The following is a 21725-nucleotide window of genomic DNA, read 5'->3' as shown; positions in this document are numbered from 1 at the left end:
TTTTGAGAAAATGTTCTCTTATTTTTCTTTGAGCCTTAGATTGTTTTTAATGTAGCCTTTTGGTTTATATTTTAGTTTTGTCTTTTTTTTTTTTGCATGAGTGTTTTTAAAAAAATATTTTTTGTTCTATTACAGTTGCCCCCATTTTCCCCCCTTTGCCCTCCTCTGCCCGGCCCACCCCCAATTCACACAGTCGGTTCCCACTCTGTTGTTGGTGCCCATGTCGTTCATACATGTTACTTGACTAGTCACTTTCCCTTGTTTCCACCCTGTATTTTAGTTTTTAACCTTAATGTTAACAGTTTGAGAATTGAGATGAAAGACTCACAACTTGGGAAGAACTGGGATAATTTTTTATACAAAGTATTTTTTATACCCTTTTCATCTGTTTTCTCATCTGTAAAATTAAAAGTAATTACACATGTTTCATTTGCCCCAGAAATTTTGTGGATGAAGAAATGAATATGTATTGTATTGTCCTGCTATTTTGGGAGATAGCTCTTAATCTTAAAATTCATAAATTAAAAACTTTGGTCAGTGTTAACATATTTTGTGGTAATAATTATCCTATTATTTGTCACATGTGACACTTTTAAAATTTTCTTAGGCTCCAAAGGATCCAGAAGAGGGAGAAACATTTTCATCTGTCCAGGCCAATTTAAGTAAAGCAGAAAAACATAAATATCCTTATAAAGGTAATACTAGCAGAGAAAAAAGTACGGTGGAACACTTATCTTTGTAGAAGAAAATTTATGGTAACCTTGTTTAAATGTTCTATTTAATAATTGCCTTGTATTGTTAAGTAGACATTATTCCATAGGAGTATTGGAGCATGTTCTGCTTAGAAACTTTGAAATATTAGCTCTTTAAGATATTTGCTGGTGCAGGATGCCTAGCTGCTGTATGATCATTGTATTGTGAGAAATGCTTTACAGCTCTTGGCTGCATGTTAATTTCCAAGTATTGTAGTGCAGCATGTGAATATCAATATATTAAAACAAAGAACTAGATGTTTCAAGCTCATAGAGTAGACCGATAGTTGTTCAGGTCATGTGAAGCTCTTTTGCTGATTGTCTATAGGTTTTATTTTTTAGTGGTTCTGATATTTAACCATCTGCTAGTATAGATGGTCTCAATCTTGTAAGTAAAACTGTTCACATAGTAACTTTTAGTCTTGAAATTTCAGGATTTGCAGCTTTCAGGCTATGTTACAGAATTTTTATGTGACGTACTGTAGTCAGTAAGTTATCTCTGTAAATATCAGATCATTGAAGATTATCTGGGGAATAAAGTCCATGTTCTTAGATGTAGTTTACCATAGTATTTCAATTAATGAGTAATTTGTGTTTAAAAACAGTTACCTTACTTTGAATTGGTTATACAGAGAAGTAATATATAAATATTTAATTGTAAAAAATAAATGCGCTGTATCAAGAACTAAAATCTTAATGTAAACATTATGAAATCACCTATGATATTGTGTGCTACTAAGATTATTCAGTTGAAAAATGAAAAAATAATCTCGTTATTGGTATCATTTTCCAAAAAGAACAGTCATAATCTTTTCTGTTTTTCTAGTAAAAACAGAGCAATTTCTGAATGAAAAAAAGAACTACAGTCCTAAGAAGCAAACTAAATGTGAAAGTTCAAAAGAATCTCAGCAGCATTCCAAGTTATCAGCTCACAAAATAGGAGAAACTTCTCCTAAAGCTAGTTCCAAGCTGGCACTTCTGAAAATAAAAGAAGAGAGTTCTTCTAAAGAAACAGAGCCTATGGCCACAAAAAGAAAAGAAAGTGCCATTGAATTGAAAGAGACAAAAAGTCCTAAGAAAACGAAAAGTTCTCCTGCCAAAAAAGAGGTAGAAATTTTCTAAAAGTGGATCATGTTGGGGCTATGCGTTGATCTGGGTTTGATTATTTTCATGTTTTACTTCTAACTTTATAAGCTATTATAGTACTTTTTAGATGCCATCTTATTTAGATGTTGCTGCAGAATGTAGACGATTAATACAGTTAAATTAGCCAGTACATATTGAGTGTTAACATTGTGTGTCAGACATTGTGCTAAAACGTGGTGTCTCATGTAATCTTCACAACAACCCTGTGAGATACTTATTTTTATTATTCAACTTTTAAAGACAAGTAAACAGGCTGAAAGTGTCTTAAGTAATTTTTATAAGATTATCCAGCTGGTAGGTGACAGAATCCAAAAAAAGCAGTATAACACGGCGGCCCCCGATGGAGTCTGGAGGGGGTTTCAGATCGTAGCGCTGCCGCTGAGCAGATGTGTGACCTTGGCCTTGCGCCTCCCCCTCTCTCTGCTTTGGTTTCCTCATTTGTAAAATAGGGACAGTAATGAGATAAACCACTTAGAACAGTACCTGGCACATAATAAGTTCTATATAAGTTTTTGCTATTAATAAAATAATCATTATTTGTATTTTTCTTGAGTATAACTCCTTTTTGCTCGTGTATAACAATGTTGAGATACTGGAATCATTTCCAAAGGAAAAAACAGTGAAATAAACAAAATGGTTTTCAAAGGTTTTCTGTGTTTTCATGTATTTTGAGAAGTGAGTAGTTTCTTAGAATCTCAATTTGGACTTCAGATTCATAACGAGAAACCACAATTCCTTCAAGCCTTCTAGGACTTAGAATTAAAAGCAGAATATTGTCTGTTTTAACTGCTCATCACCATTATTTTTAGTGCAGAACACTGAAATGGTGATGATTTCAAGGTCTTTATTTTTGTTACTGTTTCTGGTCAGTGCTCATAAACACGCTTGAGGGAAGAGTCAGCTTTTTGTTTGAAATTATTCTTCAATAAATACTTAACTGGTGGATGAATGTTTTTCTTCAGGCACTCTAAACATGTTCAGTTTACAAAGGCTTGTCTATTTTTATTAAAGCAGAAGAATTCTCCAAGTGATTCTGTTACTCTTCACTGTATTTTTCAAAGTTAGAGTAGAAGTGACTCAGAAATTTTACTTAAGCAGTTTTGAGAACTTCTGTTTAATAAATTTACCCTATCTTGGTCAAATAATTTTGACTTTATAAATGGATACAGTTCAAAGTTATTTTATAAGTTGTTTTAATTCAGCATTATCTTTTCCATAGAATTAATATTATAAATGAATAATTTTTCCATTTTGGTAGGTATTGGGTACTTTTGTGAAGCTTGTTAAAAATACGGCTTCCCTGGGCGTGAGGTCTGGGCAGGTGTATTTTAATAAGCTGCTCAGAGGACATGCATGCGCACCAGCATTTGCGAACCACGGTGGAAGTGCAGAGTTTGGGTCTAGGACCAACTTATATGGCTTATTTAACGTATGACCAAAGCAGCTTGTTTTCTTGATGAAATCATTTATTTACATTGAAGTAATATTTTGTCTACTCTCAAAGGTATTTGAGGTGGCTTACAAGTTAAAAATAATGTAAAACAGGAAGTAGGAAAAAAACAGCAGAGATAAATTTTGTATTAGTTTTTGAGTCAGAATTATCTAGGATGTTTTTCCCACAAATACACAGGCCCTAGCCATAACCCCATATCTCCGAACCAGAAACTTGGACTGAGTCTAGGGATCTAGAGCTGGAAAAGTCTCCCCAGGGTTTTCTTAGAGATATGCAACCTACGACTTCCTGAAGTAGAATGGGAGAGATTGAACCTAGAAGGGAGAGTGACGGCATAGAGAGTGTGTCTGCTTTTCAGAGTAGAGCTTGCCCCTTGTTTGAGCCCGCTGTTCATGTGAAGCCATTAACTCTCAGACTGTATTGTTTATATCCCAGGGGTATAGAGCCACTTAGGTTGTTTTAGGGGAGTGCAAAACTCTAGGATAAACATAAGATAACTTCTTGTGCAATCGAATTTACATAGATATAATGCGAAATAGAATTCAAAATTCACATGCATCTTTGAAGTAGTACACTGGTTTTTTTTTTTTGCTTGAGGCTGGCAACTTGGCATATGCACCTTACCTGCCCTGAGGTGTGTGCCTTTAAAGAGAGTAGAAAGGCTTGACAAGGGCAGATACAGGGATGCTTATAAGCCAGACATGTGTAAGTTGGGGGGAGTACTTTTGTAGCTAAAAATGTTAATTTCAGGACCAAATACAGAACAACTTAATGTGTACTTATATATGTTTTTAATTTTACATGAATTTTGCATGACTTTGTTCCATTTCCTTTCCTCATCCTTAAAGTCTGTAAGTCCTGAAGATTCTGAAAAGAGACGCACTAATTATCAAGCTTATCGGAGTTACTTAAATCGAGAAGGTCCCAAAGCTCTAGGCTCCAAGGAAATACCAAAGGTAAGAGTGCTGAGAAGGCATGGTGTCCGGCCAGGGCCTCTCGCCCATGGGTCCATGTACGTGTTCACTGTGTTTACAGCAGCGGAGAATAATTGAAGATAACAGAAAAGCTGCAGTTTCACCATATTTACTAATTAGAGATGTTTATTCCCATTATGAGTCACTACTTGGTACTTAGAAAAATTTTCTTTTTACTTCAAGTAGCCCTAGTAGGGCTGGGCTTCGAGGCATACAGCAGTTACAAGACTCTTTGCCTTTATGGTACTTATGGTCTAATTGAGGAAAGAGGCCTTAAATCAATTATTTACTTAAAACTGTGATGTATTTGCCAGCCTCGCCTCTTGTACAGAGTGTACGAAGGCTTCTGCCCAGGAGCACTTGAGGCAAAGTGGTGTCCTTACAGGATGGTCAGTTTCGGTGACGGCAAGGCCATGGGGGCAGAGCTGGAGAAAGGGCTGAGGATATCGGGTGGTTTGCTGGTCCCGCAGGGGAAGTTCTGGAGTGGAAGGGTTTAGTAGGGGATCTGGAAGTGCTGAGATTGTGAAGGTAAAATGTTCCTCAGAGCCAGAATGGCTGATAATTTGGGGGATGGTTGATGATTGGGGAGTGGAATAGAGGCTTGCATGTTTGAGTTTTATAAAGTTATTTTGAATTTGTTGAGAATTGTTCCAAGGTCATCTTAATTGTAGAATCTTTCCAACCAGGAGATAACATGATTGTGCCTTTAAGTTATGTACAGGTTGTTAGATTTACCATCAGAGGGTAAGGCTTGAAGGGACCTTGAGAAGTTGTTAGTCAAACCTTTTCTCTCCTAGCTAATTCAGTGCTATTCTCCCCCCTCCCCTCAAAAGATTCTTCACCTGGATGGTGAAGGGTTGGATTTGTGCTGGTCTTTGGATTTTGTTTAGCTTCTTTTCAAGCCTGTTTTAAGTCTGTGTTCAAATTCTCTGCTCAAAGAGTAATAAGTAACTTTGGATTGTTTACCTAATTCTCATTTTGCTTGGTTATATCTTTTTACTGAACCATTGCAGAAATAAAAAAAGTCTAACTATACACATTTCCAATTAAGATTGTCTCCATCCAGCTCGCTTTGGCCAGTGTCTTTTATATTACCAAGTTATCTTTCCAACCAAGAGACAATATGGTCTCGCTTTTCAGTTATGTACCGGTTGTTAGATTGACTGCTGTAGGTTAAACGGCCACAGAGAAGTGCAGGAGCTCAAACTTGTTTAGCTTTTCAGAATTGAAGCTTTTCTTTCTTAATAATAGCAAGAGTTTCTGTAGGTGGATTGCATCTAGTTGTTTACTTAAAGTTACATGAGCTCACTAGTAGTTTAAATATTAAAAATAATAATGAAAATTGAATGGATAATTTTAATAAGCTTTTCTAACCATTGAACATATATTTTCTATTGCTAGTTTTGTAAGTTTATTAAATGTTAGTCTACGTAAGAATTTCTCAGGATTTTATTTCAGGTTCTGCTTATTTGCTGTAAATTTCCAGCAGATTTTTCCATGCTGAGATTATTTATGATGTCAAATGAGAAAAATCAACTTCCTGCAGTTTTGATGCCAAAAATGTCTTTGGAAAGCTACCATGTAATTTCCTCTCTGCTTGAACATTTTGGTTTGTAGGGAGCTGAAAATTGCTTGGAAGGCCTTACATTTGTAATCACAGGAGTGCTGGAGTCCATTGAAAGAGATGAAGCCAAGTCTCTAATTGAACGTTATGGAGGAAAAGTAACCGGAAATGTCAGCAAGAAAACAAACTACCTTGTCATGGGTCGTGATAGTGGACAGTCCAAGAGAGATAAGGTGGGTGCTGCTGTGTTCTCAGCACACTGAATGAACCAGCCTGCTTGATTTGGCAGGCTCTCGATGTGACCATTTGTAATAATGCCCTTTACACAGAGTTAAGAGAAGAAAGAAATGGAAAAGTAATTCCTTTCCTATGTTATTTCTTCTCCGTGGAGGTTGGCTTTGATCCCAGCAGTTTGGTTTTCCAACTGAAGATACAGCTTCTGTTTACTTGACTTTTTTAGTGTAGTATTCTAACTTAAATATTTTTTTGAAGACAGAAGCAAATAGTTTTCTTGTTTTTTACGTCCTAAGTACTCATATATATGCCACTTAAGTTTTTTATTGGAACTTTGTAAGTAAGATTGTGTTTAGCTCCACGTAACAGAATACTCACCTTGATTCAAACAAATAGCTGCTTGTTTCCTTATGCAACTAGAGCTCCAGAGGCAGGCAGTTGCTGGGATGGTTCAGCAGCTCAGTAATGCAACGAGGCCAGTTCTGTTTTCTACCTCTTTCATTCTTATTTTGTTAACTTCAGACTGTGTGTGTGTTGCCTTGTGTTGCAAGATGGCTACAGCTCTAGGCATTCAAGGCAGGAGAAAGGGAGCAGTGGCAGGATGTCACACTAGCTGTGACTGGCCTTACAGGAGTTTTCCCAGAGACTCTTGTCAAATTTCACTTAAGTCTCATTGGCCAGAGGGGTCACATGGCCATTCAGTGCTATACATGAAGTTGGCAGGATGAGGACTTTCGGATTGCCCTAGGCTGATCATAGTTTATCACTGGGAGAGGACACACTGGAGTTCGGTTGGCAGGGACGGAGGTGGGAGCATGCTGCCAGACAGGCGGCCCACGGGGGCGGGATGAAGAGCGGGCTTAGGCCCTGGTGACTTTGCCCTTTCTAGGGTCGAGGAAAACATAAAAGCACTCCAGAAAAGAGGTGATGTGACCCCTCAGGTACCAACTTATTCTAGGGATGTACCTGTCATTTTCTTTCTTTTTAATGGCACTTTTTCATGAATTTGGTTTAAAAAAAAAGTTTCAGCTTAATTTACAAATGTGGTTTTTCACCTATTAAGAGGCTCTAGAATCTTTTTTTTTTTTTTTTTTTTAAACAAAGTAATGGCTAGAATACAGGTTTGTAATGGTTTGCATTTTTAATCACTAGGCAGCAGCCTTGGGGACAAAAATTATTGATGAGGATGGCCTATTGGATCTGATTCGAACTATGCCAGGCAAGAAGTCCAAATATGAAATAGCTGTTGAAGCTGAGGTTTGTATAAAATGAACTTGATTTAAGTTGGTTCATAGCAACTTTCCTATTTCATAGACATTTCTTGGGTGGGTACCAGGGGCCTGTTGGCTAAAAGATTAATTTCCCCTTCTACTGCAAATGAGCCTACCTTATTCCCTTTTGAGCAGGTGGACTCTGCTTCAGGATATCTTCTGTGGTGTGTTTCCTTACCTTTTTAAAAGCAATATGCGAGAGAGAGGACAGTGTATTGCGCTTACCATATCTACTTATTAAACTTCCCATATTTTCCATATTGCGGTGACTTTGTGCAAAGGTTATTGCTTAAGAGTTCTTTTAAAGGATATGTTAAGGACCAGCATGATAAATTCATTTTCAGTTAAAACTACAGTAGAACTTTTTCAGTTGTACTAGAAATCCAGCCCGAATTAGCTTTAGCAAAAAGGGAAAAATGTTGGCTCACATAACAAGGACAGGGTGGGTGGGTCTGGTGTAGGAATTACTAGATCTGGAGACTATATAGTGCATTCAGGACCCTTTCAGTTTCTGTGTCTCTGCTTCTCCTGTTAGCCTCGTTCATTCCCGTATATTTAGGTCTTTTCCAAGTGTGGGACACAGGTGGACCAGTAGCACAAGTTTCATGTCCTCAGCTCTGTTCTCCAGGTGGCCAAGGTGGTCTAACATTTATTCTGGTTATAAAAATCTTGGGGAATGGTTTGTGTTGGCCCTTCACCCAGTGCTTCCTAGAATTAACAACTTAATGTAACCATCGTATAGTTACCCAAACCAGGAAATGAATGTGGATACTACACTGCTAAATAAACCACAGCTGTTGCACGGATGTCACATTTTCCCCTATTGTCTTTTTTCTCTTCCAGGATTCCACACTGCATTTAGTTGTTCTATCTTACTCTCCAATCTATGACAGTTCTTTTGTCATTTTTGGGGAGCCATTCTTATAAAACAATTATATTTCTTTGATGCTTTCTTATGATTAGCTTGTAGTTTGGCATTTTTGGCAAGAATGTCACAGAAGCGATATTGTGTCCTTGACAGTGTATCACATCAGACATCTCATTATTGGTGGTAATAATCTTGTTTACTTGCTTCAGTTATTGTCTGCCAGGTTTCTCCACTCGTGAAGTGACTACTTCCCCTTTGTAATTGATAAATATATTGTGGAGATACTTTAAGACTATGCTAATATCTTGTTTCTCCTCAAACATTCATTCACTAATTTTATCATCCACTCTGGTAAAGAGGCACTAATTTATTTATTTTACTTTTTAATGATTTCATTTATCTTTAGGGAGGGGAAGGGTGGGAGAAAGAGAGGGAGAGAAACATTGATGTGCAAGAGAAGCATCAATTGTTTGCCTCTTGTATGCGCCCCAGCTGGGGACTGAACCCGCAACTCAAGCCTGTGCCCTGACAGGGAATCGAACCAGCGGTGTTTCGCTTTGCAGGATGATGCCCAGCCAACTGAGCCACTCTGGTCAGGGCCTCTTTTAAAGTCATACCACAAAATGTATTATTCGGTTATTATTCACACACCACAGAATTCACTCTTTGAAGTCTATAAATCATAAATCAGTAGTTCTTAGTGTAGTCACGAGATTGTGCAACCATCACCGCAGTCTAATTCCAGAACATTTTTGTTGCTACCTGAAGAAACGCTGTACCTACCCGTCAGCAGCCACTCATATCTGTCCCCAGCAACCACCACTCTCCTTTGTGTCTATGGATTTGCCTCTTCTAGACCTTTCATTTAAAGGGATCATGCAATATTTGGCCCTTCTTTCACTTAGCAAAAAGTACTCCTTTTTATCGGTAATTCATATGCCATTGGGTGGATATACCACATTTTGTTTATCTTTTCGTCAGTTTGTAGACATTGGGGTTATTTCCATTTTGGGGGGTAAAATATAAAATAATGTATATGTATATATAATATAGTAATGCTGCTATGCACATTTTTGTACAGGTTTTTGTGGAGGCATTTACTCTTTAAAAAAGTTTTATTTTTCATTTATAGTTGACATTCAGTATTAGTTTCAGGTATATGGCATAGTGGTTAGACATTATTTAATTTACAAAGTGATCTTCCAATCTTGCACTCACCTGACACCATATATGTGTTATTAGAGGCATTAATTTTTAACTCCTTAGAAAACTGAAAAATCTCTTAATCCTTTACCCCATTTTTTTCAAACTAATATTGGATTACTTATTTTAAAAAATTGCATTTGGGTGCTTTTCATTGTGTTTGCTGTAAATTTCTATAAAGTTTGAACGGTGCTGATATCCACAAATAGCAGGATCCCTTGTGAAAAGGCAAAACCAGCTTGGGTAGCTTATTTGGGTATCGCAGATTAACCTTTAGAATACATTTAGCAGGATAGAAATTATTTATCTCACCAGGTTTCTTTTTCTCTCACTCTTCCAATTTTTAAGATGAATAAAGAGAAGTCCAAATTGCAGAGAACACCCTCAAAAAATGACCAAGGAAAAAGAAAAATTAGTCCAACTAAGAACGAGTCAGAATCCAAAAAGTGCAGACTGACTCCCAAAAAGGATAGCTCCATGAAGTCAATAAAAAAAGAAACAAGTGTGTTTCAGAGAGGCCTGGACTCCAAGGAGCAGGTGGCTGAGGAGGCAAATGGTGACAGCCAGGCTAGGAGATCGGCTGATGACAGCAGTGAAAACAGAGTGGCAAATTTGCTCTGGGTGGATAAATACAAGCCAGCCTCACTCAAGACCATCATTGGACAGCAAGGTGACCAGAGCTGTGCCAACAAACTCCTACGCTGGCTCCAAAACTGGCACAAGAGTCCATCTGAAGACAAGAAACACGGTGATTTTACAGCTTCATTCATTTTTGTGTGTGTCTCTCACCATGCCATTGCTCAGTGGCACATATGTGAGGAAGTCTAATAGTTGGTTCTTTCCTCTCTTGGCAAACGTTCATTGAGAGCCAGCTCTGAGCCCAGGTGCTGTTGTGAACAAAACACAGTCCCCCCCAAGTTGCTCACAGGCAGTGGGGGAGACATAGGAACTGGCCATTAAATTGTAATATGCTAAGTCCTGTTAAGTCCTGTTAGAGGGGTAAGTATAGGGTGTTAGGGGACGGAGGTGTGTGGTCAGAGATGGGGCTGTGTGCTTTCATCTCCGGGAGAATGGCGGTCGAATCCAGGACTTGGAAACCAAGAAGGTATCAGCTAGGGGAAGGGGGAGTGGGGTGTTGGGTGGGAGAGAGCACACGTACTAGGATCTGAAGGTGTATGAGAGCAAGGCAGCTCAGAGTGCCAAGGAGACTTGGGGGAAAGGGGCGAGTGAAAAGCTGAGGGCCAGTTACGGGTCAGGCAGCCCCGCACCCAGCGGGGTGCTCGCTTTTGGGAGGCCTGATCATCCCGAGCTGCTCTGGTTTCTGTGCTCGTGCGCCATGTGTTAGTCATGGGATGTGAAGACCCACTATATGTATATGTAGATATATCTTTTATGTTCAAAATATTGGAGCTGAGGTTGCAGATCACAGACATTAGTAGTGATTTTTTTGAGCTTCAGCTGCAGCCCCGGAGGGTATTTGTGTGAGAAATATGAAGACAAAGTGATTGGCCCATTGATGTGTGTGGTCACTAGGTATTGGCTAGTGCCAATTTATTTATAACAGATAATATAATTGTAATTATACAGGGTTAAATTTAAGTGGTCTCTCTTTCCTTAAAATCTACCTTAAAATCTACATAAAATCTCCCCTAAAAGGAGGGGATAAGTGCTTTGTGTGCCGGGAGAAAACTTGAAGGCTTCAGGTGATCTATAGTCCCTTTTTCCCGTGCCGGCAGTAGATTTAAATTTGTCAGTGTGTGTGTGCGTGTGTGTTCGTCCTTTATGTGCCAGACACCCAGGTCCTAAGGGCGGGAAGGGTGCTGTAGAGCTGCGCAGAGTAGTTGAGGACACAGCATCTTCATTTCATTTTTCTTTCTGTGATCGTGTCAACCCATTATGCTTGTTAACAGTTACTGAGGCATGCGCGGCACCTTCTGTGCTCAGGCATGTCATCCTCACAGCATCCCTACCAGGCACGTTACTGTTGTCGCCCTCATTTCATAAAGGAGGCAACAGCCAGAGGTGTTACGTCACTTCTGAAGCTCTGCCCACTGGTGAGTGGTGGCGGTAAAGACGGGTGGACTTAGGATCGGACCCCAGGTGGTCTGCTCCATGACCCGTGTTTTGTACCAAAGAAATCATAAAAGTATTGTTTCAAATCAAAGTTTTTTAAAGTTAATGAGTTTTAAAAGTTAATTTATTTTGGGTGGAGGTGATCTAGGAAGTAGAATTTTACTAAGTGCTCTGGAAACTATTATTTATGCTTTGTAGAGAATATTCTGCAAATTTAGAACTAAACTGGAGGACTATTCTTGATGTTAAATTCAGGCATAATTAATCCTGAATTTCTATTAGGTAATATAACACTGGAACTTTTTTCTTCCTAGCAGCAAAGTTTGGTAAATATGCTGGCAAAGATGATGGCTCTAGTTTTAAAGCGGCATTGCTCTCAGGCCCTCCAGGTGTTGGCAAAACCACCACGGCCTCTCTGGTTTGTCAGGTGGGTGTTCGGCTGCAGTGTGGCTGGAAAGGTGCGATGTAGGAGTGGGCATGTGTAGGGGTGTGCATGTGAGAGTGCGTATGTGGTGTGTGTATATGTTAACCTGTTGCGCATATACATTCCTGAAATTAAACCTTTAGAATTTGCTTCATTTTGGGGGAATATTTGTCATTTTCATTCTTTAAAAAAAAATTTGTAATTATAATCATAGGTAATATTTGCTTGTATACCAGGCAGTGTATTAAGCCTTTGGTTGATTATTTCATAAATAATAGTCTTATAGCCCCTTATAGACACACATGTCTTATATACCCTTCTAAGAATTTTGTGTACTGTTACCATCCTTGTGTGACAAGTGAAATGAGCTCAGGGATGAAGGTAGTGGCATAGTGTGAACTATATGGGATCCTGCCTTTGCTCTTGTTTTCTCTATGGCTGCTGTTTCTAGACAATGATAAGACAAGCATTAGAGCGAACCACAGTTGAAGTATATCAGAATGATATGAAATGACATATGAAATGGTATCAGAATGATAAAATGAAGGACTCGGAACTTATTTTAAATTTATTGCTGGATTTACCAGTCCTCTGTTCTGTAAACTGGTGGTTTTCTTTGACCTTTGTTGTAGGGATGAGAGCATACATTTTTAGCTGGTGTAAGAACTTTTAAATTTCCACTCTATAAACATTGAAAAAACCAAAGAAATAGATTTTTCTCTAGTATCTACAATAGTGAACATGACTCTTTTCTTTTATTATTGTCATTACCTTTTTCTGGAATTCAATTAAGGCATTTTTTAACGCTTTATGGTTAAGATGATCAATTTTGGGAAATGAACCAGAATAACTTGGTTTTTCATGGTTTGAGAGGACAATTGTATATAGGGATAATTTGACAAAGAATGAACTATTATTTATCTTGAAGTCAAGAATTCTGTATCTGACAGTGAAATCTTGAAATGGTTATATTTATTTTTAAAAGATTTTATTTATTTACTTTAAAAATAAAAAAAATGGGAGAAAGAAAGGGAGAGAAAGAAACATCAGTGTGTGAGAAACATATCGATTGGTTGCGTCTCACACACCCGCAGCTGGGGACCCGGCCTGCACCCCAGGCATGTGCCCTGACCAGGAATCAAACTGATTACCCTTTGATTCACAGGCCAGCACTCAATCTACTGAGCCACACAAGCCAGGGCTGGGATGGTTATACTTAATTCTTTCTAGGACTTTAAGAAGCAAACAGTAAAATTGCTTGTGCAAATATACTCTTCCAGGTTAGTGATTTGTCAGCCAAACTTGTATGTGTTTGTGTGTGTATGGTATGTATGAATACGATATTTTAAAAATCTCATGATTGTAAGGCATATTATAGTTAATCTCATTGTCATCATACTTTACTTTTTAATAATTTACATTGTGATAGTGATAAGTTTTCCAATGTTTTGATTAGGAACTGGGATATAGCTACGTGGAACTGAATGCAAGTGATACTCGGAGTAAGAACAGTTTGAAGGAGATTGTTGCTGAGTCACTGAACAATACCAGCATCAAAGGCTTTTATTCAAGTATGTGACTGAACTGGTTTTTTTGGTGGGGGCGGGTATGTAAGAAAAAGAAGATCATTTCAACGTTTAGTAGCGGTGTGTTATACGAGGCACCCCACTGTATCCTGGGGCTAATGAGAGCAGAAGAAAAGCCTCGGATGTAACTCTCACAGTACAATAGTTACTTTTTTTTCTTTTTTAAGGAATTAGAAATTTCTGAGAATGTGATAAAAATGCACACATGGACATATTTATGTGTTTTGCTTGTGATTTTAGCAGATTCGCAGGTGAATCTGGTGAAAAGGGCAAATAAATAAATAAGTAACTGTATTACATGTGATGAGTGAGGCGATAGAGGCCTGTAGATGGAGTAGTGGTTCTACTTGAGGCATTGGGGAAAGCTACCAGGAAAAGGTAGTTTGCTTGAAGGGCCTTGAAGAATGAGAAAGAGACTTATCTGTGGGTGGAAGGTGTTATTTCTGACAAGAGTAGTAGGGGAGGAGAAGACAACATGAAAGTCCCACTGTGTTGAAAGTTGTGGCCAGTGGGCTAGTGGTCTGGTGTGGCCAGAGCTTATGGGGGCAATTAGATGCCCACATTGCAGACTGAACAGTGCATATTTGGAACCTATGGCCTATTACATTGTCACCTGAATTCTTGGTACTTTCAGTGGTAGAAAGTCATTGTTAAAAAGATGTTCAGGAAACGTCACTGTTACACATGGCTGGTGGGTGTGGGTTGGTACCACTCTGTAGGGCAGTCTGGCGGTATTTCTCAAGGTTATACACATATCCTCTAACCCAGAAATTCTAACTCATAGGTTTATCATTAATACTTGTATATATGCAAAATGACATATACATGGATATTCATTTAGTGTGACTTATGATAGCAAAAGATTGAAAGCATCTTCACATTTTATTAATAGAGATTAAGTGAATTATGATACATGTGTAAGATGGAACATTATTAAACAGCCTTGCAAAATGAGGTGTTCTCTATCTACAGATAAGGAATAGATCACAAAAATATATTAAATGACCGCGCCAAGGTGTATGATTTTATGCAGACATATTTTTAACATGTATAGACTATCTCTGAAAGGATATACAAGAGTCTCTTCACACCCTGCCTCTGGAGAGGGAAGCTGGGTACCCTAGGAGGCCAGGGTGGAAGGGACACTCTCCTCACTATACTCTTGTACCTTTTGAATTTTGAATGTGTTGTTACTTGTTTACAGTGTCATGTAATTGTTTATAAAGCAGTAGCGTTTGAACAGCTGTGACTTTTTTTGGTCTCATCCCACTGCTTCTCCCCGTGGGTCAGGCGGAGCAGCCCCTTCAGCAGGCACGAAACATGCCCTCATCATGGACGAAGTGGATGGCATGGCGGGCAGTGAGGACCGGGGAGGAATTCAGGTAATGGAGACGATGGGCTTTCGCAGTTTTACTGTTGATTTTGTTTTTTTAAACAAAAAAATATAAAGAACTAATTATTAAGCTGTGTTACCTATGGCAATCGAATCATGTTGCTGAGCTGAAAATGCATGCATTGTGTGGTATTTTGTTTTTTAAATAATTATTTTTGTGTTGTAAATTTGCCTTTTAGGAATTAATTGGTCTGATAAAACATACAAAAATTCCCATTATTTGTATGTGCAATGATAGAAATCACCCCAAGATTCGCTCTTTGGTTCATCATTGTTTTGATCTTCGTTTTCAAAGACCTCGGGTTGAACAGATTAAGGTATGATGTTTGGAATTTTTTTTCCCTATCGTATCATTCTATTTATTGAAGGAATAGTTTTAAAATTACCTGATAAATATTTTTAAAATACCTGATTATGTAAGTTTAAAAAAAATCATTGAAGATTCTCCTTTTAGGCTGCTATGTTGTCTATTGCATTTAAAGAGGGTTTGAAGATTCCTCCTCCAGCTATGAATGAAATAATTTTGGGAGCCAATCAAGATATCAGACAGGTAAACTAAATATATGTTATATAACAGTTGTAATTCTTTTGAATTAATGCTTTCAACCTTTTGGGGAGGGGCACTGGTGGTTTTGTCCCATTTGACAGTGTCTTATTTGTGATTCTTTTAGGTTTTACACAATCTGAGTATGTGGTGTGCACAGAGTAAGGCATTAACCTATGACCAGGCCAAGGCTGATTCTCATAGAGCCAAAAAGGATATTAAACTGGTAATAAATGAATTTCCATTTATTTGTTCTTGTTCTGTAGTTCCTTGACACACCTATGGAACCTATGGACATTTATTTATTTTTTATCCTCACCTGAGGATATTTTTTCATTGCTTTTAGAGAGAGAGGAGAGGGGTGAGTGGAGGGTGGGGCGGAAAGAGAGTGAGAGAGAAAGAAAGAGAGAGAGAGAGGGAGAGAGAATCTCCTATTCCTTTTTGACATATTAAGCAAACAAGATGAGAGCCCCTCTTGACATTTCTGTCAAGCCCAGTTCCAGGGCTGGATAGTTATAATAAGAGATACAGACAGCCGCTAAAGGTGTTTCTAATTCATATGAAATTTTTTCAAGAACCATCTATGTATATTGTAAATTTTGAGAAGGGGAAGTTTTAAACTATACATGCTTCAATACTTATAAAATGGCTTCTTCAGAGCCTTGATGTATGGATTTCATTCATGTTTTCAGTGGTTTTGCAACTGTTCAGAATAATCTGTTCTTAATGGTTTATATGTTAATAATCTCCCTGAAACTCGAGGTCTTACCAATTATCTCTGTGTTTTATTTTACCTGGTCACTAGTCAAAATTTATTACAGTTAGAGCAATGAATCAGCAGTGTTTTTAAAAGTGTCTCCTTTTAAAAAAAATTAATAAATTTTTAGAGTAATTTTAGATTCACAGCCAAACCGAACAGATTCTCTGTATGCCTCCTGTCCCCACATACATCCAGCCTTCTCCTCTGTCAGCATCCCTACCAGCTGGTACATTTGTTCCAGCTGATGAACCCACGCTGACACACTGTTGTTACCCCAAGTCCATAGAGTAGTACATTTTATGGGTTTTGACAAATGTGTAACGACAGGCACCTGCCATTGCAGCTTACTAAACAGCCTCTGTGTGCTGCCTGTTTGTCGCTCCCTTGCCCCCTCGCCCCTGGCAGTTGCCAGCTTTTTTACTGTCTCCATAGTGTCACCTTTTTGGAAATGTTACATAGTTGAAATCATACTGTGTAGCCTTTTCAGATTGGTTTCTTTCACTTAGTAATAGGTATTTAACTTTCCTCCATATTCTTTCGTGGCTTGATAGGTTATTTCTTTTTAGTGCTGAGTAATATTCCATTGTCTGGGTATAGCACGGATTATTCATTCAGATACTGAAGGGCAACCTCTAGGTTTTGGCAATTACGAATAAAGCTGCAAAACATCCATGGGGGGGGGGTGTGGGGGTGTGGGGGTGTGTGTGTGTGTGTGTGTGTGTGTGTGTGTGTGTGAGAGAGAGAGAGAGAGAGAGAGAGAGAGAGAGAGAGAGAGAGAGAGAGAGACACGTTTTTAACTCATTTGGGTGGATACCACGGAGCACAGCTACTGGAAAGCAGGACTGAGAGTATGTTTAGTTGCGTAGTAAAGCACCCAGCTGTCTTCCGGACTGCACCTCTTTGCATTCCTGCCAGCAGTGCCCGAGAGTCCCTGTTGCGCACACCTCAGCCAGCGTTGGTTTTGTCAGCATTTGGATGTTGGCCCTTCTACTAGGAGTGTCCCTCTTTCTTTTCAGGGCCCATTTGATGTTGCCCGGAGAGTGTTTGCAGCTGGAGAGGAGACTGCTCACATGTCACTTGTGGATAAATCAGACCTCTTTTTTCATGATTATTCAATCGCACCCCTCTTTGTCCAGGAGAACTACATTCACGTGAAGCCTATAGCTGCGGGGTGAGTGTGCAGAGCTGGTGTGGGTTAGAGTTGGTGCCCTCCCGGTGCGGCAGAGGCCCTGGAACTGAGACGGTGGGCTGTGGGGTGTGGGCAGGGCTATGATCGAGACTGGTTTCCATCCTGCAGGGGCGACATAAAAAAGCACTTGATGCTTTTGAGCAGAGCGGCAGATAGTATATGTGATGGCGACCTGGTGGACCGGCAGATCCGGAGTCAGCAAAACTGGAGCCTTCTGCCCACACAGGTAAGTGAGGTTCTCTCCTTAAAGTGCAGGCTCTGCTTCAGTTGGGGAGGACAAAATTGCTTTCAGCTCCCGTAATTATTTAAAATGCCAGATAAACCTTATGGCCCTTATGGCCAAAATACAGTGTTACAGATTAAAATACTCTGCGGTCACTATTGTCTGTCTGTTAATCTGGTTTCATTTTTCAGTGGTTTATGATTTTGTGTAAATGGACATATGGAAATAGAAACATTAGTTTTTAATCCTAAGATGTGAGTCAAAAGTTTCATTTCCTCTGTTTTACCTTAAGAATCTATTTCTTTTTTGTCATTCTTGGCTCTCCCAGATGATTCCTAAGTAGCTTCGTGAAGAAATGCAGCCAGGGCAGGTCAGCAGCCACTTTCTGATACATGGATTCTGATTTTCTTCTTTCTTGCTAAAGAGGCAGCTCTATACTGGGTACTTTATTTCAGTTGATATCTTTTACTCAAAATACAGTTTTGTAAACATTCATAATTAAGAGTATTTGTTCTTGAGTTTTATGTATTTATACAGTGTTATTGGCCTGAATAATAAACAAGGGACTTCTGGTGGCCTACTCCTCTCTTATTCCTACCCACACATTATTTGGAAAAAAACAAAAACAAACACTCGCTCGGGATATAAAGAATTCTTTCTCATGTTTTAAAAGTGTTCATTTTTTAAACTAATTGTGCTTTTGAGAATTTATCTTAAATTATTTTATTTTTATTTATTTTTAGAGAGACAGGGAGCGAGGGGGACAGAGAGGGAGAGAAACATCAATGTGCAAGAGAAACATCAGTTGGTTGCCTCTCGTGCACCCCTAGTTGGGGTCCCGGCCGGCCGTCCAGGCATGTGCCCCGACTGAGAGTCGGACCGGGAGTCGAACTGGAAATTGAACCAGGAATTGAACTGGTGACCTTTTGTATTGTAGGCCAGTACTCAATCCACTGAGCCACACCAGCCAGGGCTATCTTAAATAATTTTAAAAACAGAACAAGCTTAATGTACAAAAATATTCCCTATGTACAAAATTAGTTACCATGGCAAAAAATGGGACAAAAATCTCCATGTCCAGCAACAGGAGAATGATGAATTATGGTAAATTCTCTTGATTAGAATACTATGCCACCTTTAAAATTATTTTCAAAGATTAACTGATATGAAAAACTTAATTATTAGAAGAAGGCAGGATACAAAATTTATGTATAAGTCCAGCCTTCAAAAAAGTGAAAACCCTGAATATAGAGATATCCAAGGATACCTTTTTCTGCTTTGCTCAAGCATCAGTTTACTTGATTCTCTAGTGATTAGACCTTGCACGCTTTGTTGCACCTGTATTGTCAGTAGCTTATGTTACTTAAATACAGTCATGCTGCTGTGAAACAGAGTCTTTTCTGTGACTCCGGCCTCCACAAGGTAACTGCTGTGTTGAGGTCGGTTGGTTGAGGACGCTGAGTTGGCACGATGACCTCTGTCAGGGCCAGACGTGTTTTGGACCCAGGTGTTCACTTACATAATGAGATGTTTTCTCTGGGACAGGGTTCCCATACCCACAGATCAGAGACAGAGGGAAAGGGCCTGGTTGCCCTGGGATTAGGTAGGGGGGACAATGGGGCTTCGTCTTCCAGGGACTGCTTGGAAGCCAGCTGCTGCTAAGGACGTGACGTTGTGCAGGATTTAAACTGTGGACTGCCCTCGATCTTTTCAGGCCATTTATGCCAGCGTCCTTCCCGGAGAGTTGATGAGGGGGTCCCTGAGCCAGTTTCCCTCCTTTCCCAGCTGGCTGGGTAAGCACTCGTCCACAGGCAAACACGACCGTCTTGTTCAGGACCTCGCGCTGCACATGAGTCTCAGGTAAGTGGTATTACCCCGTTTCTGGCATTTTATCAGTGTCGTGGATTTAGTCGTTACCCAGTAAGGGTAGTGTTAGAAGATTTACATTTTAGTTTGATTTTATTGCTAACTAGATAAATCATCCTGAGTAAGTTCTTTTTATCTTGTGAGACTACGTTTTATTATCTGTCATCATTATAACACTTATATTTATCACTTAAAAGGATACTTTGGAAGAGTAAAGCCAGGTGGTAGACATGTCATAACTCTAAGATAAATTTTAAAACTGTATATATCTGAGATAGTGATATTATTTATTATTACTGTGACCATGCCTATTTTTAGGAGGCATGTAAAATATCTTCACTTCAGAATAATTTAATTGGAAAAGAGAACTGTTTTAAATAAATGAACTGGTTTTTACCTGTCCTAGTAGTAAGCTGACCTAGTTTGGGGCATACAGTTTAGTTTATAAGAGGAAATGGATACTCAGGTGATTGAAAACCAGTGTGCTTGGAGAAGTTTAAGGATGTTCGTAATTCTTGTTACTTAGTACAATTTTGTTAAAGTTTAGAAACTTAGAAACTGTGCATCCATACAAATATTAAGTGAACTTTACGGATTTTATTTTTAACCATGAAAAGCTACTTGAACGATCTTGTTTCCCAATAGTTCACACTGGTCAAGTTGCGAGCCTGCTTCCCAGCTTTCTTCCTGCTTCCTGCCACTGCTTTTTAAGGGTCATGCGTCCATCGGCCAGGGGTGTCCCCTTTGTTGCCCTTGCTGCGCTTGAGCAGATCTTGAGCGCTGGACTTCCATGTTGTTCTGTGGCTGTCCTTTTTTATGTCTCCTGTTGGACTGAGCGTTTCCGGTGGAGGGGACTGAGGCTCACTCATCTAGCACATAGCATTGCTGAACAAATGTTTCTTAAGGAGCCACATACAGGACACTGTCGTTATCAAGGACATCTGCAGTGCGTTTCTCAACTTTTAAAGTAAATTAAAAGGCTCCTATTTAACTTTTAAACGCTGATTAAGTCACTGAACTTTTATAGGCCAGGCTTCTCTTTATCTTTAAAAATGGATGCCCTGGCTGGTGTGGCTTAGTGGATTGAGCGCCAGTGTGCAGATGAAAGGGCCGCTGGTTCGATTCCCAGTCAGGGCACATGCCTGGATTGTGGGCCAGGCTCCCAGTAGGGAAAATACGAGAGGCAACCACACATTGATGTTTCTCTCCCTCTTTCTAACCTCCCTTCCTTTCTCTCTAAAAAGAAGTAAAAATCTTTAAAAAAAAAAAAAAGAAAGAAAGAAAAATGGGAAAGTGTGATTTTATTACTCTTAACCTTTTTTGGGTTCTCATAGATGCCTTTGAGAATCTGAAAGCTTTGATCTTTATTCCCCCCGCCCCCAATGGCTAATGTACAAGTATAACTTTAGGGGAAGGAATACATTTCTGAGGATAAGAATGCTTAATTTAGATAATACCTTTAGACTTTTCTAGATTTAATGTTACGTGATTCTGCTAGAAGGTATCAATTATTTAACAGATTACAAGAATAATTTTGGAAAAGCTTTCATGATTGTCTTGGGTACTGTGGTTCACGGACTCATACTGTCTTCAAGTACTGGTATGTTTGATTATAAGGGACTCCAGAGGAAAGGGGTGAATTTAAAATAGCAGCGTTGTTTAAATTCCTTGCCTAGGTAATAATAACAGTGTGGGGCAAGGTTCTAGAATTCTGGTAGGAGAACTATGTGTGTTCTTGTGATTTAGACATTCAGTTACCTGAAGGCAGGAGCAGGACCCATAGGTAATTTTTAAAAGGACTTTTCATTTCATTTCCTTTCCTTTTCTTCCCTTCCCTTTTTAAAAAAAAAAATTATTAGAGTGACTGATTAACAAAATTATACAGGTTTCAGGTGAACAATTCTACAACACATCACCTGTACACTGTGTTGTTCATCATCCTTCCTTTCTGATTTTAACGTGGGCTCTGAAACCAACGGCTTTTGAGGTCTCTTGTTTAAAGCAAACATACTATAATTGCCTGGCTTGAAGGCGGAGGCAGCGGGAAGAGTCAGGGTGGTGGCATTGGAACCGTTATTTTGTTCAGCTGTTTTCTGTCTTTAAGCAACAGCATTTAGGAGAAAGAAAAACAGTCATTTCATGCTATCATTCTAGTTCCAACCACTTAGAGGCTGTTTTCCTAAGTCTTTCCCTGGCCAGTGT

At 39.1% G+C, this 21725-nt stretch overlaps 1 protein-coding gene across 3 annotated transcripts in view; it reads left to right on the top strand.

Annotated features, from left to right (window-relative positions):
• RFC1 (replication factor C subunit 1) overlaps positions 1 to 21725 on the top strand; it is a 65878-nt gene that overhangs the window by 40244 nt on the left and 3909 nt on the right. For 2 of the 3 annotated variants that reach the window (XM_054582051.1, XM_054582050.1), the window contains exons 8-22: positions 608 to 695; positions 1579 to 1859; positions 4200 to 4307; positions 5943 to 6122; positions 7276 to 7380; positions 9814 to 10213; positions 11853 to 11965; positions 13419 to 13533; positions 14839 to 14930; positions 15121 to 15258; positions 15396 to 15491; positions 15613 to 15711; positions 17262 to 17416; positions 17543 to 17660; positions 19372 to 19517. In XM_054582051.1, the coding sequence (XP_054438026.1) occupies positions 608 to 695; positions 1579 to 1859; positions 4200 to 4307; positions 5943 to 6122; positions 7276 to 7380; positions 9814 to 10213; positions 11853 to 11965; positions 13419 to 13533; positions 14839 to 14930; positions 15121 to 15258; positions 15396 to 15491; positions 15613 to 15711; positions 17262 to 17416; positions 17543 to 17660; positions 19372 to 19517 (2234 nt within the window). The remainder of the gene's footprint in view (positions 1 to 607; positions 696 to 1578; positions 1860 to 4199; positions 4308 to 5942; positions 6123 to 7275; positions 7381 to 9813; positions 10214 to 11852; positions 11966 to 13418; positions 13534 to 14838; positions 14931 to 15120; positions 15259 to 15395; positions 15492 to 15612; positions 15712 to 17261; positions 17417 to 17542; positions 17661 to 19371; positions 19518 to 21725) is intronic. The other variant, XM_054582053.1, reaches the window with a different exon arrangement.

This window comes from Pteronotus mesoamericanus, unplaced genomic scaffold (genome assembly GCF_021234165.1).
Source record: "Pteronotus mesoamericanus isolate MK-2021 breed Mesoamerican mustached bat unplaced genomic scaffold, CSHL_Meso_final contig_68, whole genome shotgun sequence".
NCBI lineage: Eukaryota > Metazoa > Chordata > Mammalia > Chiroptera > Mormoopidae > Pteronotus > Pteronotus mesoamericanus.
This window is presented reverse-complemented; position numbering and strand designations above follow the sequence as displayed.